The sequence below is a fragment of the Poecilia reticulata genome, chromosome 20 (genome assembly GCF_904066995.2).
Source record: "Poecilia reticulata chromosome 20, P_reticulata-male-v2, whole genome shotgun sequence".
Lineage (NCBI taxonomy): Eukaryota > Metazoa > Chordata > Actinopteri > Cyprinodontiformes > Poeciliidae > Poecilia > Poecilia reticulata.
Genome location: NC_088849.1, coordinates 25,191,828 through 25,214,656, shown reverse-complemented (window position 1 = coordinate 25,214,656; position 22,829 = coordinate 25,191,828). Strand labels below are relative to the sequence as shown.

The 22,829-nt window shown below is 39.8% G+C and overlaps 1 protein-coding gene across 2 annotated transcripts in view; it reads left to right on the top strand.

Annotated features, from left to right (window-relative positions):
* LOC103456930 (uncharacterized) overlaps positions 1–22,829 on the top strand; it is a 39,219-nt gene that overhangs the window by 10,148 nt on the left and 6,242 nt on the right. The window contains exons 5-27 of one of the 2 annotated variants that reach the window (XM_081601571.1): positions 354–416; positions 952–994; positions 1,931–2,067; positions 2,143–2,187; positions 2,268–2,341; positions 5,281–5,361; positions 5,939–5,982; positions 6,053–6,189; positions 7,674–7,785; positions 7,856–7,914; positions 7,992–8,039; positions 9,328–9,392; positions 9,470–9,513; positions 9,665–9,701; positions 9,779–9,816; positions 10,438–10,565; positions 10,659–10,779; positions 11,518–19,445; positions 19,551–19,669; positions 19,747–19,883; positions 19,968–20,124; positions 22,045–22,194; positions 22,658–22,780. In XM_081601571.1, coding sequence (XP_081457697.1) covers positions 354–416; positions 952–994; positions 1,931–2,067; positions 2,143–2,187; positions 2,268–2,341; positions 5,281–5,361; positions 5,939–5,982; positions 6,053–6,189; positions 7,674–7,785; positions 7,856–7,914; positions 7,992–8,039; positions 9,328–9,392; positions 9,470–9,513; positions 9,665–9,701; positions 9,779–9,816; positions 10,438–10,565; positions 10,659–10,779; positions 11,518–19,445; positions 19,551–19,669; positions 19,747–19,883; positions 19,968–20,124; positions 22,045–22,194; positions 22,658–22,780 — 9,890 coding nt within the window. The remainder of the gene's footprint in view (positions 1–353; positions 417–951; positions 995–1,930; positions 2,068–2,142; positions 2,188–2,267; positions 2,342–5,280; positions 5,362–5,938; positions 5,983–6,052; positions 6,190–7,673; positions 7,786–7,855; positions 7,915–7,991; positions 8,040–9,327; positions 9,393–9,469; positions 9,514–9,664; positions 9,702–9,778; positions 9,817–10,437; positions 10,566–10,658; positions 10,780–11,517; positions 19,446–19,550; positions 19,670–19,746; positions 19,884–19,967; positions 20,125–22,044; positions 22,195–22,657; positions 22,781–22,829) is intronic. The other variant, XM_081601572.1, reaches the window with a different exon arrangement.

Genomic DNA, 22,829 nt, shown 5'->3' with positions numbered 1-22,829 from the left:
ACATCTTGCTTCAGTTGATGCACAAGCTAGTGTTAGCGCTCAGCTTAGCTAGCTGCTAATGTTAGCCTGACAATTAGGAGTTTAAAACACCGACAGCTGAAACTGAATGCATCACTCTTTTATTTCACCAAGTCCCCAACACAATACTGCAATCACTTTCACTCTTTGGTTTCATTTGTTCTTCAAAAGGCGGATTACTGACGACAACAAAGTCCCGTTACGTTTCTCTACAGCGCTGCGTTTCATCCTTTACAGAAAACACTGCATGCAAACCCTCAGCTAGCTTCTTCTCCGTCCTTTATGGTGCATGTTTTTAGAGCATGTTGAATGTTGCATGTCTGTTTGTTTTGTAGACCACAAGAGATTGAGACGAGGTGCAAATCGAAGCAATGCTACAGCTAGTGGTGTGAAATCAGGTGACTTTTTGTACAAGTTTTTTAATGATGTATCTGGAATTTTTTCACATTTTGTCACATTATAACCACAAACGTCAGCGCATCTGACACCGTTTGTGATAAACTAACACAAACAAGTGTGGAAGTAAAATGGTGTTTCTTTCAATAAGTACTTTTTTCGCTAAAAACATTAGATGTAAACTTAAAAGTGTGGTGTTCATCCATTTTTACGCTGATATGGATGAACGCCACACTTTTAAGATTTGAAACCAGGGATCATTTCTTCCAGTTGTGAGCCAGTTTGAGGTCAAATCCCAATAAAATATATTGAAGTTTGTGCTTCTAATATCACAAAATGTTAAAAAAAAATCTTTTAAAGGTGGGATTACTCTTGCAAAAAAGTGTAAATTTGTGAATAAATTACGACATTTGTGTTTATCCCTGCATCAATGTATATATATTTAAATTAACATTTATTTAAAGAAATCTTGACGTATCAGGGAAATATTAAATAATAGACCGGAATAAGAAATAAAGACGATATCTTGTGTTTCAGTCATTAGCAGTGGAGCAGGAACCAGTCGAGTGTTTCCTGCAGGTAAGACTCACCTTTACACACTAACCTTTCACTTAAAGTTGTTTAATTTTCTTTCGGATCTTAGTGCTGACAATCATGACCGTGTACAGCTTCCTGTCAGCAGAGCCTTTAGTACATGCTAATGCTACCTAGCATGTCCACCGATAACGTCGGATAAGCAGTTTTTCTGTAACTTGAGTTATTTCTCCACCATTAGCACTTTTAACAGCGCGTTCACAGGGTTGATTTACAGCGCTAAGACCCGCCTCTTGGCTCTGATTGGTTGTTTTTTTCAGTGTGGGGAACAAATATGTTGTCTGCCGCACTATTCTGAAAGAAGAGCACAGAGATTACAGCTAAAACCAAAAATATACTGGTTGTTTCTTTACAGTTACAAGCTAATGTTAGCATAGCTGCATGCTAGCTGCTACAGGAAGTGAGAACAGGAAGAAGTTTCTTCACCTATAGATTTCTTAAATATTTGAACAGTTTTTAATATCAGACAAAGATAAATGAAGAAAATAAAACCCGTGTTGGCGCTACTGCAGAATTTATGAGAGAAAAAAAAACTTTCACTTTTACATATCAGGAATTTTCTACAAAAAAACATGAATTTAAAATGTTGGAAATTTTCTAGAAAATATCTGAGATTAATCGCAAAATATTTGAGTTTTGTTAAATCTAAATCAACGTCGTAAAAATCCCCTTCAAGTTTTGGATCTACAATAAATTTCTACTTTATTTGCTTGATTTTAGTTTTTTTTTTGTCTTGAAACTAATTTTTAGTCGACAGTTTTGGCCCATGTGGCAAAAAGTCTGGACACCCCTGGTTTAGGTGATGCGTCATGGTGGGCATGTGGGCCCGGGGCACCAAACACGCTAGGACCGCCACTGCTGCCGCAACGTCCATCAAATTAAAGCTGCACACAGTTTAACTGATGATTTATTTGATTTTGGGGTCCGGTTCCTCAGACATCACGTCTCCAGCAACACCTGACAAAAGTCCGACCAATCAGGTCGCACTAGGCACCAGCGTCCATCCAATCACAGCTCTGCCTGCAGAACGAAGCGCAGCTGCAGGATTATTCACATCAGGTTGGTTTACATTCGGCGCGTAAATAAGAAAGCAGGAGAGTTTTTCATCAAATGTTTTGATTTATTGTCTTTCAGGAACTCAAGTCACCTGCGACATCAGTCAATTATGTTCCAACAAAAGTAAGAATCACTCCCTTTTGTCCAATCTCTTCCTCTTAAATGACCATTTGTGCAGCTCTGTGTGTTTTCTTGTCCTTTAGGTGCTTACTACTGGATTCCCATGAGCGTGAAATCTGAGCAAAGCAGTAAAACAGAACAAGACCTCCGTGATCTGGTGAGAAGAGAAACGTCATGCGCGTTTCTGAGGCGCAGAATCTCACATTTAATTACTGCAAACGACACAAACCGGAACCAGATCAGCAGCTCATTCCTGCTCTGTCAGGAGCTTAGAGGCAATTTTACAGTCACAGCTCAGACGGCAGCTGCTGACGTTTACCGCTCTGCTCCTCCTTTTCTGTAAGAAAACCTGAAATTTACAAATAAAATGAATTTTTATTTCAGTACTTAGTGGGAGGAAACATATACCTGTTGCTGTGACGTTGCACAACCTTCATTTTGCTGATGTGACAGAACCTCAGGTGACTTTTTGTCAAGCATATTTGAACTTCTGCGATTGTAGGAGAATAAATAATAAATGGTTTTCATTAGAGGTGTGCCGATCGATCGGCCACCGATCATAATCGGGCCGATTTTCGTGAAAAAGTGAGTGATCGGCGATCATTGGCTCTTGTTGCCGATCACCTGCATCTCATTTCTCAGCCTGCCTGTGCAGCTGGTCTCCTCTTTCCTTCACTCTGCAAACGCGCAGCAACAAATCCTAAGCGATGTGGAACTATAACTATGACGCACTGAGTGAATGGGGACGTTTGCGTGTTGCAGTGGAAAATTGAAGCAGGTCAAAATGCATCAACACAACGAAGCTAATACGACATAAAAACAATGGCATACTTGACGGAGTTTGGCTACATCGAGGCTCACTGCAGTAAAAAAGACATGGAGGATCAGATAGCAGGTAAAGCAGCACAGCTAGAAACACTCACCCGGATTAGCATGACGGTCAGAAAGCTAACAAATAACCCGCAAAATTATTTAAGTCTCTGAGCTGCGATGTAAGACGCTGGTTCTGCTCTCGCTGTTGAACCGCTGCTACGCTACAGGTAGTAATATTTCACAGACGGAGCGCCGCTTCTGCTCCACCTGGTAGTGACTCTCACACTGAACCTCTGCTTAAAGCCGCAGCATCTAACCTAAAAAATACATTTTACATACGTATTAAAACTTTAGCTGTCCTAACATGAGACAGATAATCTCTGAAAAAATAATCGATCTCCTCCCTGCTCTGCATAATTACTCCGCTCAGTCAGAAACAGCCACTCAGAACTAGCAGTAATCAGCTAGCCGCCATGCTAACAGGAAGTTTTCATTCAGTAACTCTGGATTGTTTATTGTAATGGATCCTGTATTTGCCTTTGAATGTTAAGTTTTATACTTGGATTTTTTGGCAATGTTGAGGTTTTATTTTGGTTCTTTGCATAATTTAGCCTCTTCAGAGCCTCCATATGTTATCAGTCTGTTAAAGATAGTTTTACTGATAGCAGGACAATTTGCACAATGCCTGTTTAGTTTAGTTTTCTTCTTGGAAAAAGTTATTAAAAACAAGTTTTTGTCTAAATTAAGGTGAATTCATGGTTCCTTTTTCCACATAATGTAACCGTAGTGCTTATGATTAAAAAAATAATAATTACGTGATCAGTATCGGTGATCGGCCCTCATGGGTGATCGGAATCGGTATCGGCAGGAAAAAACCTGATCGGCACATCTCTAGTTTTCATTATGTACCATAAAAAAATCTGAATTGGATACAGATCCGTTCAATTAACTAGAAAATTAGTGAGAAGTTGATTTATTTCACACAAATTGATGTTTTCAAGTGTTTATTTCTGTGGGTTGTGATATTTACTTGGATTAGAATCGTACATCAGACCAATTAAAACTTCTAATACGACTTTTAGTGTCAGCTTTGCATCAAAAGCGTCGTTATTTCCCATGTTTGAGGTTGAAGCAAAGCCAAATGTTAAAAAGATGGAATAATTTACAATGAAAAAACTTGGAAATGTTCCTTTAATGCTTCTAGAGAGCAAGAGTTCCTATCAATTGTTTTACCTATTAATAGCTCAGTTTATAAAAATCACTTGTTCTTTATTGGTTTATGATACTAAACTTACAGTTTATAGGATCTGAGTGGTTCTATTAAGATTCGTTTAAATTTAAAGTTAATTTTTGAAACGGGTCGTAGTTCCTTCAATCCGCTGCTCGCAGCAGGTTTCAAAGTTTCCAAGACAAAACCACCAAATTTAGGAGAAAAACACAAATATGTGAAGGCATGCAGCGGTTTGAAGCAGAACCAAACCCTGCAGGCTTCAGGTTGTTTGTCTTCATTCAGCTTCATGATTCAATAAGGAAGAAAAATGTTCCCAATAAAAACATTTCCTCTCTGCTGGATCAGGAATGAGGAACAAACCTGCAGCGAGGCAGACGGTGCAGCACGTCAACCTTTTGTGTTTATGCAGATGTTTTGCCTGTAGCTGCAGAAACGCGACGATAAATGACAAAATGGGCCGAAGCCCGCCGTGGAGCGGGGAACCACGTGACATAAGGCTTCGTAATAACACAGACGGCATACCGAGTTTTCATTTCACCTCTGGTGGACAGCACGGACTTCAAACTTTATAAAAGTGGTGTTTTTATATTGGTTTTGTGGTTATTTACTTGAAAATAAAGCCAGGAATATGATCGATCATTTCCGCCTTACTGTGTGGGGGTCTAACTGTAACACATTTCGACACAACCAATGAAAATGTGTTGACGGTCTGTTGCTAGGTAGAACAGAGATACGTGGGGACAAACGAGGGGGGGATACGGCAAGAGACTAGGGAGAATTGATGCTGTGGATTTTACTAAGAGTGTTTCGATAGGTTTTTTATACAGTAAGTATGTTATTTAGAGTTTGTGGTGTGTGTAGTGTTAGTAGTAGTTTTCTAGCGGTCGCTGCATGGCTTCATAGCGAGCGCTGACGCACTGAGAAGAGAAAGACTGGAATGGTCAATTAGACCTTGGCCTACAAGGGTTAATCACACAACAACCATAAAACGAACGTCCTGGTTCACAGTTTCAGCTGCAGGTGGAAACCAACTCCGTTTCTCTTTCACTCAGGTGTCGGAAGCCTTTGATTGTAAAAACACTGGCAGTGAGGGAGGATTCAGACACTTCTGTGAAGCTAAAGGACAACTTCAGGTCAGATCTGAAGATTTAAATCACCTGTTTTTCACGTGTGAAGTGGTTCAGGCTTTTTGGCAAAAGATCTTCATCAGTTTATTCTCAGCCATGGTACAATTAACAGATATAACCATACAAGATGTTAAATTTGGTTTCTTCATCAATGATCACTTCATTGACTATGGAATAAATAATGTTTTATTGTTAGCTACATTTCATTTACACAAATGTCGCTTCTCTAAAACTATTCCCAACTTTAGACAGTGGATGAATCATTTAAACTTGTTCTATAAATCTTTAAGTCTTGTAAAGTCAAAACATGCTTTTAAGTTGTCCAATTTTTTGAAACGTTTCATAGTATAATGTACTGCCCTGTTGTATGTTTTTGTTGTTGTTTGTTTCATTCTCTTTTCCTCTGTCCCAGTCGTCTGGCTCTGTTGTCATTTTGTTCTCTGATCTTATAATGTATACATTACGGTACCTTTATGGAGCTGATTGTATGTTTATATTATAATAATAGTAAAAAAATGTTAAAAACAAAACTTCAGGTCAGATTATCCCCAAACATGGCAACACGTCTTTGTCTTCGTTTCAGGTCGTGGAGGTGACGTGCAGAGCAAAAGCTGCTGCCACTGACAGGTAACGATGAGTCCGTTTAGCTGGCTGAAAATGTTTCCCCGTATTGGTTTGGATGCATTTTGCTTTGCAGCCAGACGGTGTGCAACGTGCTGCTGCTCCTCAGCCAGGCGGTGTCGGCGTGCGACCTGCAGCATGCTGGGAAGGCCGCGCTGCAGCGCGCCGGAGCGGCGCTGCAGGCAAACATCGCCGGAGACGTGGAGAGAGTCGGTGAGCCTGTCAGAGATTTTAAATGTTTGAATCAAACGTGTTGCAGGAGTGGAAAATGAATCTATCGGGTTTATTTCTGCAGGACATTTCATCAGCAAAACCGTTTAAAAGTGATTTATGTCATAAAAACACAGCAATAAAAACACCAATTAGGAAACGAGTAACAAAAATTACATCAAATATGTTGATTCATGTTTCATTTGTTATGGTTCAAAAGAAGCAGCTGAGCAGTTTCATTTAAAGGAACTCAGCGTTTCAGCAGTTCTGCAGTTTTTTGGGAAGTTTGTTCCAGATCTGTGGTGCATAGAAGCTGAATGCTGCTTCTCCAGGTCTGGTGAGGAGCTCTATCTGCCTGGTTTTAGTCAGGACGGCGGCAGCAGCATCTGGATCAGATTGATTTGTTTTTAGTCACATTTTGTTGCAGTAATCAGTGCAACTAAAGATAAACGCATAAATGAGTTTCTGCAGATCTCACTGAGACGTCAGTCCTCCTGAAGATGTTCTTCAAGCGATAGAAGGCCGACTTTGTAACTGTCTTTATGCGGCTCTGAAGGTCCAGGTCATAAATACAAATTATTACAAATATTAAGAAAACAAGAGTACAGTTACTTACTTTTCCACTTTCTCTTGTTTAATTTTAAATCCTCCATGAGGTAAATTCGTTTTTAAACACTTGTAAAAAATGACAGATGAGCTGAGATTTCCTACGGTAGTGAAGGCAGCACAGCAGCTTCTTCTTCTTCTAGGAGAATTCAAACACCTTTTATCAAGGATGCAACTTCTAAACTTCTGATTATTTATGTCTGGACTGCAAAAACACGAAATATTAACAAGTAGTTTTGGGTTAGTTTATACTGCAAATATCTTTGTACACTTAAAAAAAGAGAAAACTACGTTACAGATAACTTTTCAGCAAAAAAAATTGGCTTGTTTTATGTCAGTAATTCCTTAGTATTGATGAAAAATCCAGGTTACATTGTTTCACTTGTAACATAACTATATTTTGCTGTAAAGTTACTTTTAGGGTAGTTTCCTCTTATTTCAACACTCGAAACTAAACGGAAGATGCTTGGTACGGTTTTGTGTTTTTGCAGTGTGCTATAATCGTTCCAGCTGTCTGACCTAAATGAAGCAACGTTTGATCGTTTGAGTTATTAAAGTTCGCATATTGGAGCAGCAGGACTTCACTGTAAATCACTTCTTAAGCTTGAACTGCAGCAGAGAACAGTTCTGGAAGTTTCTCCAGCAGTTTGTGAAATGAAATGAAATGCGGTGTTTGGCAGGCACTTCTCCAAATTAACATTTAGCTTCTGTTCTGCGAACATGAAACATTATGCATGCATGAAAACTGGACCCAAACTTTGCACATGGAAGCACAAACTCTGTAACTTTACACACAAACATTCAGCTCATTCAGTAGCAAGTGTAAATCTGTGAGAAAGTTGACTAAGATGAAAGATTTTGCTGTTTTTCTTCCACATCAGGAAGAACGCTCTGTGAGGACGGGTTGCCCTCTAGTGGTGACTTTGTGCGCTGCACGTCCACGTCGTCTCTGGATGAAATCTGCCGGTCCAACAGGACCTCTGACGTCTCCTGGTGAGCAGCAGCTCCAGTTTCACTCGGTTTAATTAATTCAGTGTCTGTGTTTCACACGTTTCTCCTCCAGTTCTGTCTTAGAGACGAACTCTGTGGCGGCTCCACGGCAGACGCCGAACTCCTGCAGCGGTTTGTGTCATTTATTCTGCCGTGTGGCCAGAACTGTTGCCTCTGATGTTTCTCATCAAGGTTTTTCTGCTTCTCAGGGACGGCGCCTCGCTTCTGCAACTGCTCTGCTTTCTGTAAAACTGAAAGTAAGAGAAGAGAAATATCTTTAATCCTGGTTTTTGTTTTGTTGGGGGAGTTAAAATCAAAGTTGGGCGCCATTTTGTGTTTATTCCTGTGGTTTTTAGTTTTGGTTTACTAAGGAATCGAACTCTCAGTCACTATATTCTCAGGTTCTTCCCCGGTTATTCAGCATAAATGATGAAACGGTATAGCATCAGTTCTGATGGTTCATTAGTTGGGCTTTTAAGATGCTACCCAGCAGCTCCATCTAATTGGTTATAAAGTAAAAATCAGCGAGAATATTTGTCCAAACAATGCTTCACTAAACAAATCTTTTTTTTTTTTGGAGAATGGCAACAAGAATCTTTTTGATTTCCTGCAGCATTACCCTAAAAATCTGCAGCAAAACTTTGAAAGCAATGTTGGATTTTCCTCCCAGTTATTGATACTGGTGTTGGTACAACAGTGGAATAAAGATTAACGTGGAACATTTTCAGCTTTTGAAACTAAGAAATGTCCAGGTTTTTCCAGAAAAAAAAAATATTCTAGCAATTTTATGACATTTCAAACTTCAGGGTTTCTCCCAGTGTTTTTATTATAAGCCTGGCGGGCCACCAGGCTTTACTTGTGTCCCCACCAGGCTAAGCCTGGTTTATTCATTTTAGTTTTTCTAGTTTTTTTAGTTTTTTCTTCCAGTTTTTCAATAATGTATAACTATCAAGTGGTATTTTCACATTTCCTGCCAATAAAAAAATAAATAACTCAAAAACATGGTGGCCATCTGCCTGGCGCCCCAAGCATCAGCCTCTTCCGAGTTTTCTGTGGGAAACCCTGAACTTAGAATTTTTTTCTAGAAAATTTCTGATATGAATTTCTGAGTTTCTTGTGAGGAAATTTTCAACTTTTCATACTTGGACATTTCTAATTTTTTCTGGAAAATGTATGACATTAATCTCAAATTGTCTGATTTTCTAGCACTTTTTCCACTTTTCAGACTTAGAAATTTCCATGTTTTCCCAGAAAATTTGTGACACTAATCTCAACATTTCCAAGCTTTTTCTTTTTTTTTTTTTTTTTTTGACTTTTCAGACTCAGAATTTTTGACATAAACCTCAAAATTTCAGGGTTTTTTTCTAGCATTTTTTCTTTTGTGAAACTCAAAAATGTCCTAGAAAAATTCTGAGTTTTTTGGTGAAATTTTACTCATTTTTCCATTTTAATGCTATTTGTGATTATTTATGAATTCATGATCATAAGCTGAGAAAATGTGAACCAGGCATTTTGCTGCAGATATGCATCTCTTTCTGTTTTCAGGGCAGCTTTATGCCATAAAAATCAATATCACCAGTAATATGACAGTTATCCTCCTCAGACACTTGGTATGTAAAGTTATTGTACTTTTTCATAATTCGTTACATTAAATATCCTCTGAAACTGACTTTCTGCTCCTCAATAGTTATTAAAATCCAACATCCTCTCAGTGTGCGAACCAAACTTACAGTAAGTGACAACGTTTAACTCTACAGATTAAATAATCTGCTCTGAATTGTTCACCAGATTAAGTTTTTATAATTATTGAATTATAAAAACTTTCATTATTGGTTATATAACGTGGTTAAGAGCTAAATATACAAACTAATGTTTGTTTCAGGGGGGAAAACTGTTCAGACATCGTAACAAAACACACGGTAAATTTTACTGCAAATAAACTTAAATTACATGTTTATAAGGTAAAAAATATCATAATATGTTTTTTTAAATTCAGGGCACTCATCTGGAATGTTACGGGGAAATTAATCAGAGGTAAACATTTGCTTTTCTTTTAAAGAGATGTTTGATTTTTTTATGCAGTTAAGTCATATTTAAAAAAAAACTAATATCAATGAAAATGTAATTTACTTTATTAACTCAATTCTTAATTCAAGTGAAATACTGTGTAGATTATTTACACTGAAAGATGTTTTAAGCTGTTATTTACGTTAATTTCTTCTTACAGATCAAGAAAACACGACGTTTTAACTTAAAATATTACATCAGAATAATAAATATTTAATACAGAATTGTGTGGCTTAATAAAAAGTATGAATATATTCTTGAAGGTTTTTTATTTAAATCTGGAAAAGATTCTAATTTATTGACTTTTATTCACAATATGGCGCTTTTTTTTTACCTTTTAGCCTACTTCATGTTGTCAAGTTGTTTTTTTATGAATGCATCTTGTAAGTTATGATTTTCCCAGGAGAAAATGTTATTTTCTTTTTTTCCTGGTATAAATGACATGATCATCTATTGAGGTTATCTTTGTCATATGCAACATATTCGACGATATTAAACATTAAAGTGAGATGAAAAACTGGACATATTTTAAATACGCTGAATCCCTGATCTGGGAATGTGAATCAGCGTCTCTTCCTGGTTTCCCAGGTTCTACAGCTGCATGGTGGTGCTGGAAATGTCCGGACCCGTCAGCAGCTGCTCCCTCAGTAAACTTGTGAAACTCCTCATTGACAAGGAAGAGTTCATAACGACCGACGGCTCACTTTCTCGAATGAGTTTGTGCCTTTATTGTTTTCACATGCATACGAAAACAATAACATATGAATGTGTGTTAATATATTTATTGACGAAACTCTCTGTTGCCCCAGTGGTGTGTGGCGGCGCTCCGGATTTGTCTGGTCCCGCCCTGCTGGCGTCCAACCTGAGCTGGAGTAAAGCTGAGCTGCTTCCCTCTGACGTTTGTCAGCCTGGCTCCACTCTAATAAAATGGTTTGTATTTACACAAAACTCCAGATAAAAACTATAGAAAATGTTTTGTTTTCTTATTTTGGACTAATTCTGGACAAAGTTTTTTCATGCCACCGAGTTTAACATTAAAAGAGCAATAAGTTTCCCGTCTTTGAGATAATTTCTACCATTTAAAAGAACCAGAAACAGGTTAAATTCACTGTTAATAAACAGTTTTTACTTTTAGACTTCACTTATATTCTCGTAGAGGTGCAACACATGATGTAACAGTACATCCAGCTAACAAGAGAAATACATTTTAATGATTTTGTTACAGCCATACATGCTGCATAACGCTGCCATTTCCATACGTACTGTTAAAAGTAGGAGTGCACCGATTGCAGTTTTCTGGCCGATCTCCTATTACCGATCTTTAAAAAGCCTGACCTGCCGATTCTATTTTTGGCCAATGCCAGTTTTTTTTTTTTTTTCTTAAATGTTGCTAAATATAACAAGAAAGTGGCTGAGTTGGTAACTGAAAATGTAGAGAAGGTGGATTTTTAAACTTTTGCTGAGGCAGATAAGATCAGCTTCACATGTAAGTATTGGCTGATCTCCCAAATTTAAGGAAATTGGTGCCAATAAATCGATGCACCCCTAATTAACACTTCCTGTCTTGTTTTGCAATGATCCTAAATTAGCAAAGCTAACTGATGAATTCGCACCAAGTTGTCTGAAATCACTAAAGTGTCTCTTAACTTCTGTTTTTTCTGTCCGCAGTGAAGCTAATGAGACTCTTGCTGTTCTCCTGGCGGACAGTTGCCCTCCAGATCCTCAAACAACAAGCACAACTCAGACCACAACTCAGGCTAACAGCCTCACTTCACCAACATCTGTGACCCACACGACTGCAAACGCTGAGCAAAAACAGCTGACATGGTCTCCAAACACAAGTTTCACTCCACCAAACAACTCAACAATGCACAGCTTAACGTCGGCTGGCGAATCTTCTATGAATGCCACGGTCCACTCCGAAATATCAACCAATCAAACAGTGTTTACTACAGCTAGTTTGAGTGAAACAAAAAACAATGGATCTACAACTGGACCAATCCACAAGCAGACAACAGCAACTACAACAAGCCTCGTTACATCCATTAAAACTACAACAAAGTTGGCCCCCAGTTATGCAACTGTACCTTCAACCAGTGTCCTCCCATCCAGTGAAACAAGAACTTATGGTACAACTTCATCCACTAAAACTACAACTGTACCGCATCCCAGCTACGCAACTGTACCTTCAACAAGTGTCCTCCCATCCAGTGAAACAAGAACTTATGGTACAACTTCATCCACTAAAACTACAACTGTACCGCATCCCAGCTACGCAACTGTACCTTCAACAAGTGTCCTCCCATCCAGTGAAACAAGAACTTATGGTACAATTTCATCCACTAAAATGTCAACTGAACCGCACCCCAGCTACGCAACTGTACCTTCAAGTGTCCTCCCATCCAATGAAACAAGAACTTATGGTGCAACTTCATCCACTAAAACTACAACTGTACCGCATCCCAGCTACGCAACTGTACCTTCAACAAGTGTCCTCCCATCCAATGAAACAAGAACTTATGGTACAATTTCATCCACTAAAATGTCAACTGAACCGCACCCCAGTTATGCAACTGTACCTTCAACCAGTGTCCCCCCATCCAATGAAACAAAAGGTTATGGTGCAACTTTGTCCACTAAACCTGAACCGCACCCCAGTTATGTACCTTCAACCAGTCTCCTACCATCCAGTGAAACAAAAACTTATAGTACATCTACTGTTACACCCTCCACCAGTCGCTTAGCAGTGTCCAACATAACTACACTGAATGTATTTACAAACAGCGAAGCAAAAAACAACAATAAAAATACAGCAAACAATGAAAGTACCAAAAGCAACATAGTAGCAAATACTACAAGTAACACCAGTCCTCCATCTTTGACAAACATACAAAATGTAACATCTCCAACCCATACTCCATTAAAACTGGAGAATATAACTACAGAGACAAACAATCTTTTAACAGCTGCTGTTTCAAATTACACAAAGCCATATACAACACCTAGCAATGATCAAACAACTGCATACAATGATACAACGCCTGACAGAACAGAACATCATGCAGCAACTCCTAGCAACAATAGCACTATAATTCACAATGGTACAACACCCAGCAACAAATACACAACATCGAACAATGTACAAACACCAACCAACAGCAGACATACAGCTGCTTACAATGCAACAACAGTCACTTACAACAACACAGCTATCCCCATTACTACAACACCCAGCATCAATTACACAGCAGTCAGCAAAGCTGCAACACACCCTGAGAATCACACAAATGTGTACAATACTACAACACCTGGCAAGGACACAACAGTCTATGGTACAACACCAAGCAACAATCACACAACCTACAATCCTCTAACACCTAGCAATGAAAACACAGCAGTCTACAATACCACAAACCACAACAACGGTATCCAAACAACAATCCGGAATGCTGTAACATCCAGGGTGAATAATACAACAGTCAACAATGTTACCCAACCCAGCAACAACCACACAACAGTGGCTACGACACTCAGTAACAATTACACAACCACCTACAGTCCTACAACACTAAGCAACAACAGCACAGCCAACTATAACACTATAACACCCAGCAACAATCATACAACACTCTACAATGCTATTGCATCCAACAAGAGTCACACAACAACCAATAACAGTGTGGTTTATAATGCAACCACACCCAGCAACAACCACACAACAACCTACAATCCTACAACACCCAGCAACAATTACAAATCACCCTACACTCCTACAAGCACCAATAGCACAGTCAACTATAACACTATAACACCCAGCAACAATCACACAACACTCTACAATGATATTGCATCCAGCAAGAGTCACACAACAACCAATAACAGTGTGGTTTATAATGCAACCACACCCAGCAACAATCACACAACGCTCTACCATGCTATTGCATCCAGCAAGAGTTACACAACAACCAACAACCAAACAACAGTTTATAATGCAACCACACTCAGCAACAACTACACAACAGAGCTCAAACTCACAAACCCCAACAACACAACAGACGATAGCATTATAACATCCAGCAACAGTCACACAACTGAAAATATCAACCACACAACAGACTCTAATGCAACAGCACCAGGCAACAACTACACAGAAGAGTTAAATGCCACAAAAGACAACAATCAGACAGCAATCCAGAATGCTACAACAGCAACCAACCATTACACAACACCTAGCTATTCCACATCACTCACTGACAATCAAACAACTGTAGATGTTTTCACAATACCCAACAACAATCACACAACACTCTATGCCACTATAAAACCCAACAATCTAACAGTGTACAATGCCACAACACCCAGCATCGATCACACAACACCGTCCAATCCTACAACAACAAGCAGTCATAACACAATGTTCTACAATGCTACAACAATCACTGACAATCAAACAACTGTAGACAATTCCACATTATCCAGCAACAATCACACAACCTACAACGCCACAACACCCAGCAACATTCCCACATCAAACAACAATAACACAACATTCTATAATGCTACAACAATCACAGACAGCAAAACAACAGTCAACAATGTCACAACCAGCAACGATAACACTATGTTTTACAATACTACAACACCCAGTGATAACCACACAACATTCTACAATGCCACAATGCAGAGCAACAATCACACAACGCCCTCCAAACCTACAACAACAAGCAGCAATAACACAACATTCTACAATCCTACAAGCAGCAAGAACACAACAGTATACAATGCTACAACACCCAGCAACAGTCCCACAACACCCAGCAATAACAACACAACACCCTCCAATCCTTCTATAAGAAACAACACAACACCTTCCAATCCTACAACTAGCAACAATAACACAACATCCTCCAAATATATAACAACTAGCAATAATAACACAACACCCCCCAATCCTACAACTAGCAATAATAACACAATACCATCCAATCCTTCTATAAGCAACAATAACACAACACCCTCCAAACCTACAACTAGCAATAATACCACAACACCCCCCAATCCCACAACTAGCAACAATAACACAATACTATACAATCCTACAACTGGCAACAATAACACAACATCATCCAATCCTACAACTAGCAACAATAACACAACACCCTCCACACCTACAACTAGCAACAATAACACAACACCTTCCAATCCTACAACAAGCAACAATAACACAACACCCTCCAAACCTACAACAACTAGCAACAATAACACAACACCCTCCACACCTACAGCAACTAGCAACAATAACACAACACCCTCCAATCCTATAACAACTAGCAACAATAACACAACACCTTCCAATCCTACAACAAGCAACAATAACACAACACCCTCCAAACCTACAACAACTAGCAACAATAACACAACACCTTCCAATCCTACAACTAGCAACAATAACACAACACCCTCCAATCCTATAACAACTAGCAATAATAACACAATACCATCCAATCCTTCTATAAGCAACAATAACACAACACCCTCCACACCTACAACAAGTAGCAACAATAACACAACACCTTCCAATCCCACAACAAGCAACAATAACACAACACCCTCCAAACCTACAACAACTAGCAACAATAACACAACACCTTCCAATCCTACAACAAGCAACAATAACACAACACCCTCCAAACCTACAACAACTAGCAACAATAACACAACACCTTCCAATCCTACAACTAGCAACAATAACACAACACCTTCCAATCGTACAACAAGCAACAATAACACAACACCCTCCAATCCTATAACAACTAGCAATAATAACACAATACCATCCAATCCTTCTATAAGCAACAATAAGACAACACCCTCCAAACCTACAACAACTAGCAACAATCACACAACACCTACCAATCCTACAACAAGCAACAATAACACAACACCCTCCAAACCTACAACTAGCAACAATAACACAACACCCTCCAAACCTACAACAACTAGCAACAATCACACAACACCTACCAATCCTACAACAAGCAACAATAACACAACACCCTCCAAACCTACAACTAGCAACAATAACACAATACCATCCAATCCTTCTATAAGCAACAATAAGACAACACCCTCCAAACCTACAACAACTAGCAACAATCACACAACACCTACCAATCCTACAACAAGCAACAATAACACAACACCCTCCAAACCTACAACAACTAGCAACAATAACACAACACCCTCCAATCCTACAACAAGCAGCAATAACACAACATTCTACAATCCTACAAGCAGCAATAACACAACAGTATACAATGCTACAACACCCAGCAACAGTCCCACAACATCCAGCAATAACAACACAACACCCTCCAATCCTTCTATAAGAAACAACACAACACCTTCCAATCCTACAACTAGCAACAATAACACAACATCCTCCAAATATATAACAACTAGCAATAATAACACAACACCCTCCAATCCCACAACTAGCAACAATAACACAATACCATCCAATCCTTCTATAAGCAACAATAACACAACACCCTCCAAACCTACGACTAGCAATAATACCACAACACCCCCCAATCGCACAACTAGCAACAATAACACAATACTATCCAATCCTACAACTGGCAACAATAACACAACACCATCCAATCCTACAACTGGCAACAATAACACAACACCCTCCAAACCTACAACAACTAGCAACAATAACACAACACCTTCCAATCCTACAACAAGCAACAATAACACAACACCCTCCAAACCTACAACAACTAGCAACAATAACACAACACCTTCCAATCCTACAACAAGCAACAATAACACAACACCCTCCAAACCTACAACAACTAGCAACAATAACACAACACCCTCCAAACCTACAACAACTAGCAACAATAACACAACACCTTCCAATCCTACAACAAGCAACAATAACACAACACCCTCCAAACCTACAACAACTAGCAACAATAACACAACACCTTCCAATCCTACAACTAGCAACAATAACACAACACCTTCCAATCCTACAACAAGCAACAATAACACAACACCCTCCAAACCTACAACAACTAGCAACAATAACACAATACCATCCAATCCTTCTATAAGCAAGAATAACACAACACCCTCCACACCTACAACAAGTAGCAACAATAACACAACACCTTCCAATCCTACAACAAGCAACAATAACACAACATCCTCCAAACCTACAACAACTAGCAACAATAACACAACACCCTCCAAACCTACAACTAGCAACAATAACACAATACCATCCAATCCTTCTATAAGCAACAATAACACAACACCCTCCAAACCTACAACTAGCAACAATAACACAACACCTTCCAATCCTACAACAAGCAACAATAACACAACACCCTCCAATCCCACAACTAGCAACAATAACACAATACCATCCAATCCTTCTATAAGCAACAATAACACAACACCCTCCAAACCTACAACTAGCAACAATAACACAACACCTTCCAATCCTACAACAAGCAACAATAACACAATACCATCCAATCCTACAACAAGCAACAATAACACAACACCCTCCAAACCTACAACTAGCAACAATAACACAACACCCTCCAAACCTACAACAACTAGCAACAATAACACAACACCCTCCAAACCTACAACAACTAGCAACAATAACACAACACCCTCCAAACCTACAACTAGCAACAATAACACAACACCTTCCAATCCTACAACAAGCAACAATAACACAATACCATCCAATCCTACAACTAGCAACAATAACACAACACCCTCCAAACCTACAACTAGCAACAATAACACAACACCCTCCAAACCTACAACAACTAGCAACAATAACACAACACCCTCCAAACCTACAACAACTAGCAACAATAACACAACACCCTCCAATCCTACAACTAGCAACAATAACACACCATCCAATCGTACAACAACTAGCAACAATAACACAACACCTTCCAATCCTACAACTAGCAACAATAACACACCATCCAATCGTACAACAACTAGCAACAATAACACAATACCATCCAAACCTACAACAACTAGCAACAATAACACAACACCCTCCAATCCTACAACTAGCAACAATAACACACCATCCAATCGTACAACAACTAGCAACAATAACACAACACCTTCCAATCCTACAACTAGCAACAATGACACAACACCCTCCAAACCTACAACAACTAGCAACAATAACACAACACCTTCCAATCCTACAACTAGCAACAATAACACACCATCCAATCGTACAACAACTAGCAACAATAACACAATACCATCCAAACCTACAACAACTAGCAACAATAACACAATACCATCCAATCCTACAACTAGCAACAATAACACAACCCTCTCCAAACCTACAACAAGCAACAATAACACAACACCCTCCAAACCTACAACTAGCAACAATAACACACCATCCAATCGTACAACAACTAGCAACAATAACACAACACCTTCCAATCCTACAACTAGCAACAATGACACAACACCCTCCAAACCTACAACAACTAGCAACAATAACACAACACCTTCCAATCCTACAACTAGCAACAATAACACAACACCATCCAAACCTACAACAACTAGCAACAATAACACAACCCTCTCCAAACCTACAACAAGCAACAATAACACAATACCATCCAAACCTACAACAACAAGCAACAATAACACAGCACACTATAATGCTGCAACACGCAGTTACTTAATGGAACACAATACGACAACTAGCAACATTCATACAACAGTCCAAACATCCAGCAGGAGGTACTTACCAGAAAGCAATGCTACAACAACCAGCAGCAGCTATGTAATGGAGCACCAAGTTACAACCAGAAACAATCATACGACAGCCTACGAAGCTACTCAAGCTAGCATCAATTTGACAACCCTACACCAACCAAACAACAATTACACAACAAATCGGAACATGGCTACCATCGGCAGCAATTTTACAAATATGTATGATACCACATCGAGTCATGATTTCACAACTGCATCACCCAATAATAACACAACTAGCAAAGCTGTAGCAGTACACAACACAACTAAACGTGATGATTCCAGCACTTTGTACACTACAACTAAGTCTCCCATCACTTACACAACAGCAACTGAACCTCCTCATAAGGCAACAACTTTATCCAACATGACGACTGCACCAGTTGTAGAACCTCAACAGAGCACGACCTCTGCCAAAACCACAACAGTTGCAGCAGCTATGACCAGCGCTACACATCCACACTTTACTACAGAAAGTAGGACTTCAGTTCCTGACAGCAGAAATCCAACAGACCGGACTGAAAACCAGACCACAGTCAGTGTGACTCCCTTGACAACTGCACACAAAAATGACAGCAGCTCCACTGCAGTTGTCACAACTATTCAAGAGAACGAAGCATTGAGTTATAACTCAGCGACTCCTGTCATTGCTGCCACTGCAACTCCATCTGCAACCACTCACAGTCCAGCAACTGAAACCGTAACTACAACTGAAGCGTCTTCATCTGCTAAGATAACAGCTCTCCCAACAAGCACAGTGGCCAGTGAGTAAAGATTATATCTTCTGACTTTTAGTCAGTTTCATAGAACAAAAAGAAAACCATCAAGGTTTCTAACTTATTGGTTTGATCTTTGTTTTGTGTTTTGAGGGACGGGAACTACTTTGACAGCCTCTGTGAAGTCCAGTACAAGTGCAAATAGTAAGGAGGAACAGGCAAATCAGCTGTTGGGTCAGGCAGGAGACGTGTCCAAGCTAAACTCTTCTCAGGTGAAGCAACTGCTGAACTGAAGCACTGTTACTTTTTGTAAAATACGAGAGCAAAGCTTTATTTGTACATATTTCAGGTGTCTAAATTGGTGGATGACCTGGAGGAAATTCTGTCGGGCCCGACTGTGTCTCGATCAGTGGGACAAAAAGTCCTTAATGTCATAAACAACCTCACAAATGGTGACCCACAGGTTCTGTCTGGATCAGCAACTAGGTCTGACTGATGCACGCCTCAAACACCAACTCACGACTACGGCCCTTTTTATTCATAATGTGTTTTTTGATTTGCTGCTGTCAGGCTGATTCATATGGTGGATATTCTGGCTCTGAAGCTGGAAGTCGCAGAAGACGTCGACGTCTTGTCCTCAACCTCTCTGGTTCTGGCAGTAAGGAAAGTGGACTGGTCCGACTTTCTTGAAACCAGTATTGAGATTTTCGACATTGATGATGTACAGGTAACCCATAAAAGACTTATTTTAAACGTCTACCTACTGCAAAAAGTTTCTAGTGCAGATATTTTAGTACGCTTGAAATAAGACAAACTTACAAATAACCTTTTAGCATGAAATGGAGGCTTTTCTTTTTAAAAGTAAGTAGTTCCTTAATATTGATGAAAAAGTGCTTTTCCATCCATCCATTTTCTTCCGCTTATCCGGGGTCGGGTCGCGGGGGCAGCAGCTTCAGAAGGGAGGCCCAGACTTCCCTCCCCAGCCACTTCTTCCAGCTCCTCCGGGGGAATCCCAAGGCGTTCCCAGGCCATAGAGAGACATCGTCCCTCCAGCGTGTCCTGGGTCTCCCCTCCTCCCGGTGGGACCTGAACTCCTCACCAGGGAGGCGTCCAGGAGGCATCCTGACCAGATGCCCGAGCCTCAACTGGCTCCTCTCGACGTGGAGGAGCAGCGGCTCTACTCTGAGTCCCTCCCGGATGACCGAGCTTCTCTCTCTAAGGGAGAGCCCAGCCACCCTGCGGAGGAGGAAACCCATTTCGGCCGCTTGTACCCGTGATCTCGTTCTTTCGGTCATGACCCAAAGCTCATGACCATAGATGAGGGTGGGAACGTAGATCGACCGGTAAATCGAGAGCTTTGCTTTTTGGCTCAGCTCTCTCTTCACCACGACGGACCGGTACAGCGCCCGCTTCACAGCAGACGCTGCCCCAATCCGCCTGTCGATCTCCCGCTCCCTTCTTCCCTCATTCGTGAACAAGATCCCCAGATACTTAAACTCCTCCACTTGAGGCAGGACGACCCCCCTGACCCGGAGAAGGCACTCTACCCTTTTCCGGCTCAAGACCATGGCCTCGGATTTGGAGGCAACTTTGCCAATGCTTTTCCATTGGCAAATAAATTAAATATTGTCTTATTATAAGTGAAATAATCTGCCAGTGTTGCTAGAACGTTTTCGTTAGCATTGAGGAACTATTTACGTAAAGCAAGTCTCTATATTGCTAAAATGTTGCTTTTATGTTACTTTGTTTTATTTGAAGTGAACTAAAATATTTGCAATAGAAACTAGACCAAAAATACTCGGTAAGATTTTGTGTTTTTTCATACATATATTCCAAATCTAACATTTATCAGATGCAAAGCTTCATTATTTCCAGTAACCAGCAACATTGTTACTACTATTGGTGATTTTACTATTGGTTATTGGCCAGGTATTGGTATTGGTTATTGGCCATTTTTATTCCACTCTTTTGGATACAAAATGTGTCTGATACAAGATATTCCCAGCAACATTGAATACCTACTTGCAGAGTAGAAGTTTTTATGTGTTTTTATTAGCCTTTTAGATCATATCTGTCATTTGGAGGTCGATGAAGGTCCTGATTTAGTTTTAGGAGACTCTAGAAAACACAGATTGACATTTTCACCAGGAATACTTCACAAACACACCTGAGTTTGAGACTGAAGACCATTTTGTTAACAGGTCCAAAATGGAACCATAAAGAGGTGAAACTGCAGAACTTATGTACAAAACCAGATAGGAATAAGCCTGAAGTCCATAAAAACAGTATTTAAATCCTACTAATGGTATAGTTTTAACTGTTTCTGGTTGTTAATTTAAAAATGCTGGTCATTTATGCTAGCATGTGACCCATTTACCAGACGTCCACCAACACTGAGCAGCAATGAGCCTCAAACAGATGAAGTTGGGCTCCATGTGTGAAGATTTACCAGTAATCCCATTTACAACAAGAGAGCAGCAACAGATGCCCTTTTCTTTTTCCAGTTATTGTGAAGTTGGGAAACTTTGGTTGTCCTGGTTTTGATCTTGACCCAACACTGACCTCATGTCTGCGATTTGAACCTGTTAGGAACAGTGTTTGATGCATCAGGTCAATTTAGTATTTTGCTTTTGCCTTTTTTCTCCAGCTTCAACATGTCAGAAGGGTCAAAAGGTCAGCTCCTGCTTTGGGCTCAGTGGGCTTGCCCTCCTCCGTAACATCAGGCCTCAGTCCTGAAGAGAAGCGGCTGGCCAGCAGAGTCCAGTTCACTTTCTACAAAAAAAATTCCCTCTTTCAGGTACATTTCTGCTGATGGGCTCACTGGTTTCAAATTTGTTCACATTTGGTCACCATAAAACCAGATTTCAATGTATTTATTTGGAGGTTTTATAGAATAGACCAACACAAAGGAGTGCACAGTTGTTTATATGAAGGAATTAATTTGCATTTAGTGTCACTGAGTCAATACTTTTCATTTATCTGTGCAGCAGATTCGCACATTTCCAAAGTGAAGCATGTTTGAGATATTAAAGCAGGAACTTAAAAACATATTCTCAGATTTTAATTCACACAGGTTGCCTAAACTCCATGAATACAACATTGAAAGTTGCAGAAACTGCTCCAGATTATTTAAATTTGTTTGCAAACTCTTCAGTTAATCAGTCAAGGAAATATTTTTTTACTCGGTTCAGGATGTGAAAACCTTCTCACATGTTGAACTTTGAGACATGTGTGATGAAAAAACTGGTTTCCTTTTGCAGGACTCCAGTTTAGGCAACCGCACGGCTGTCAGTCCAGTTCTCGGGTCCAGTGTGACCAATCTGTCCATCAGCAACCTGCAGGAGAACGTCACGTTTACCATCACTCACAGCAACTTAACTCAAGTGAGAATTAGTGCAGAACATACTCAGATAAAGCCTCAACAAAAGCTCC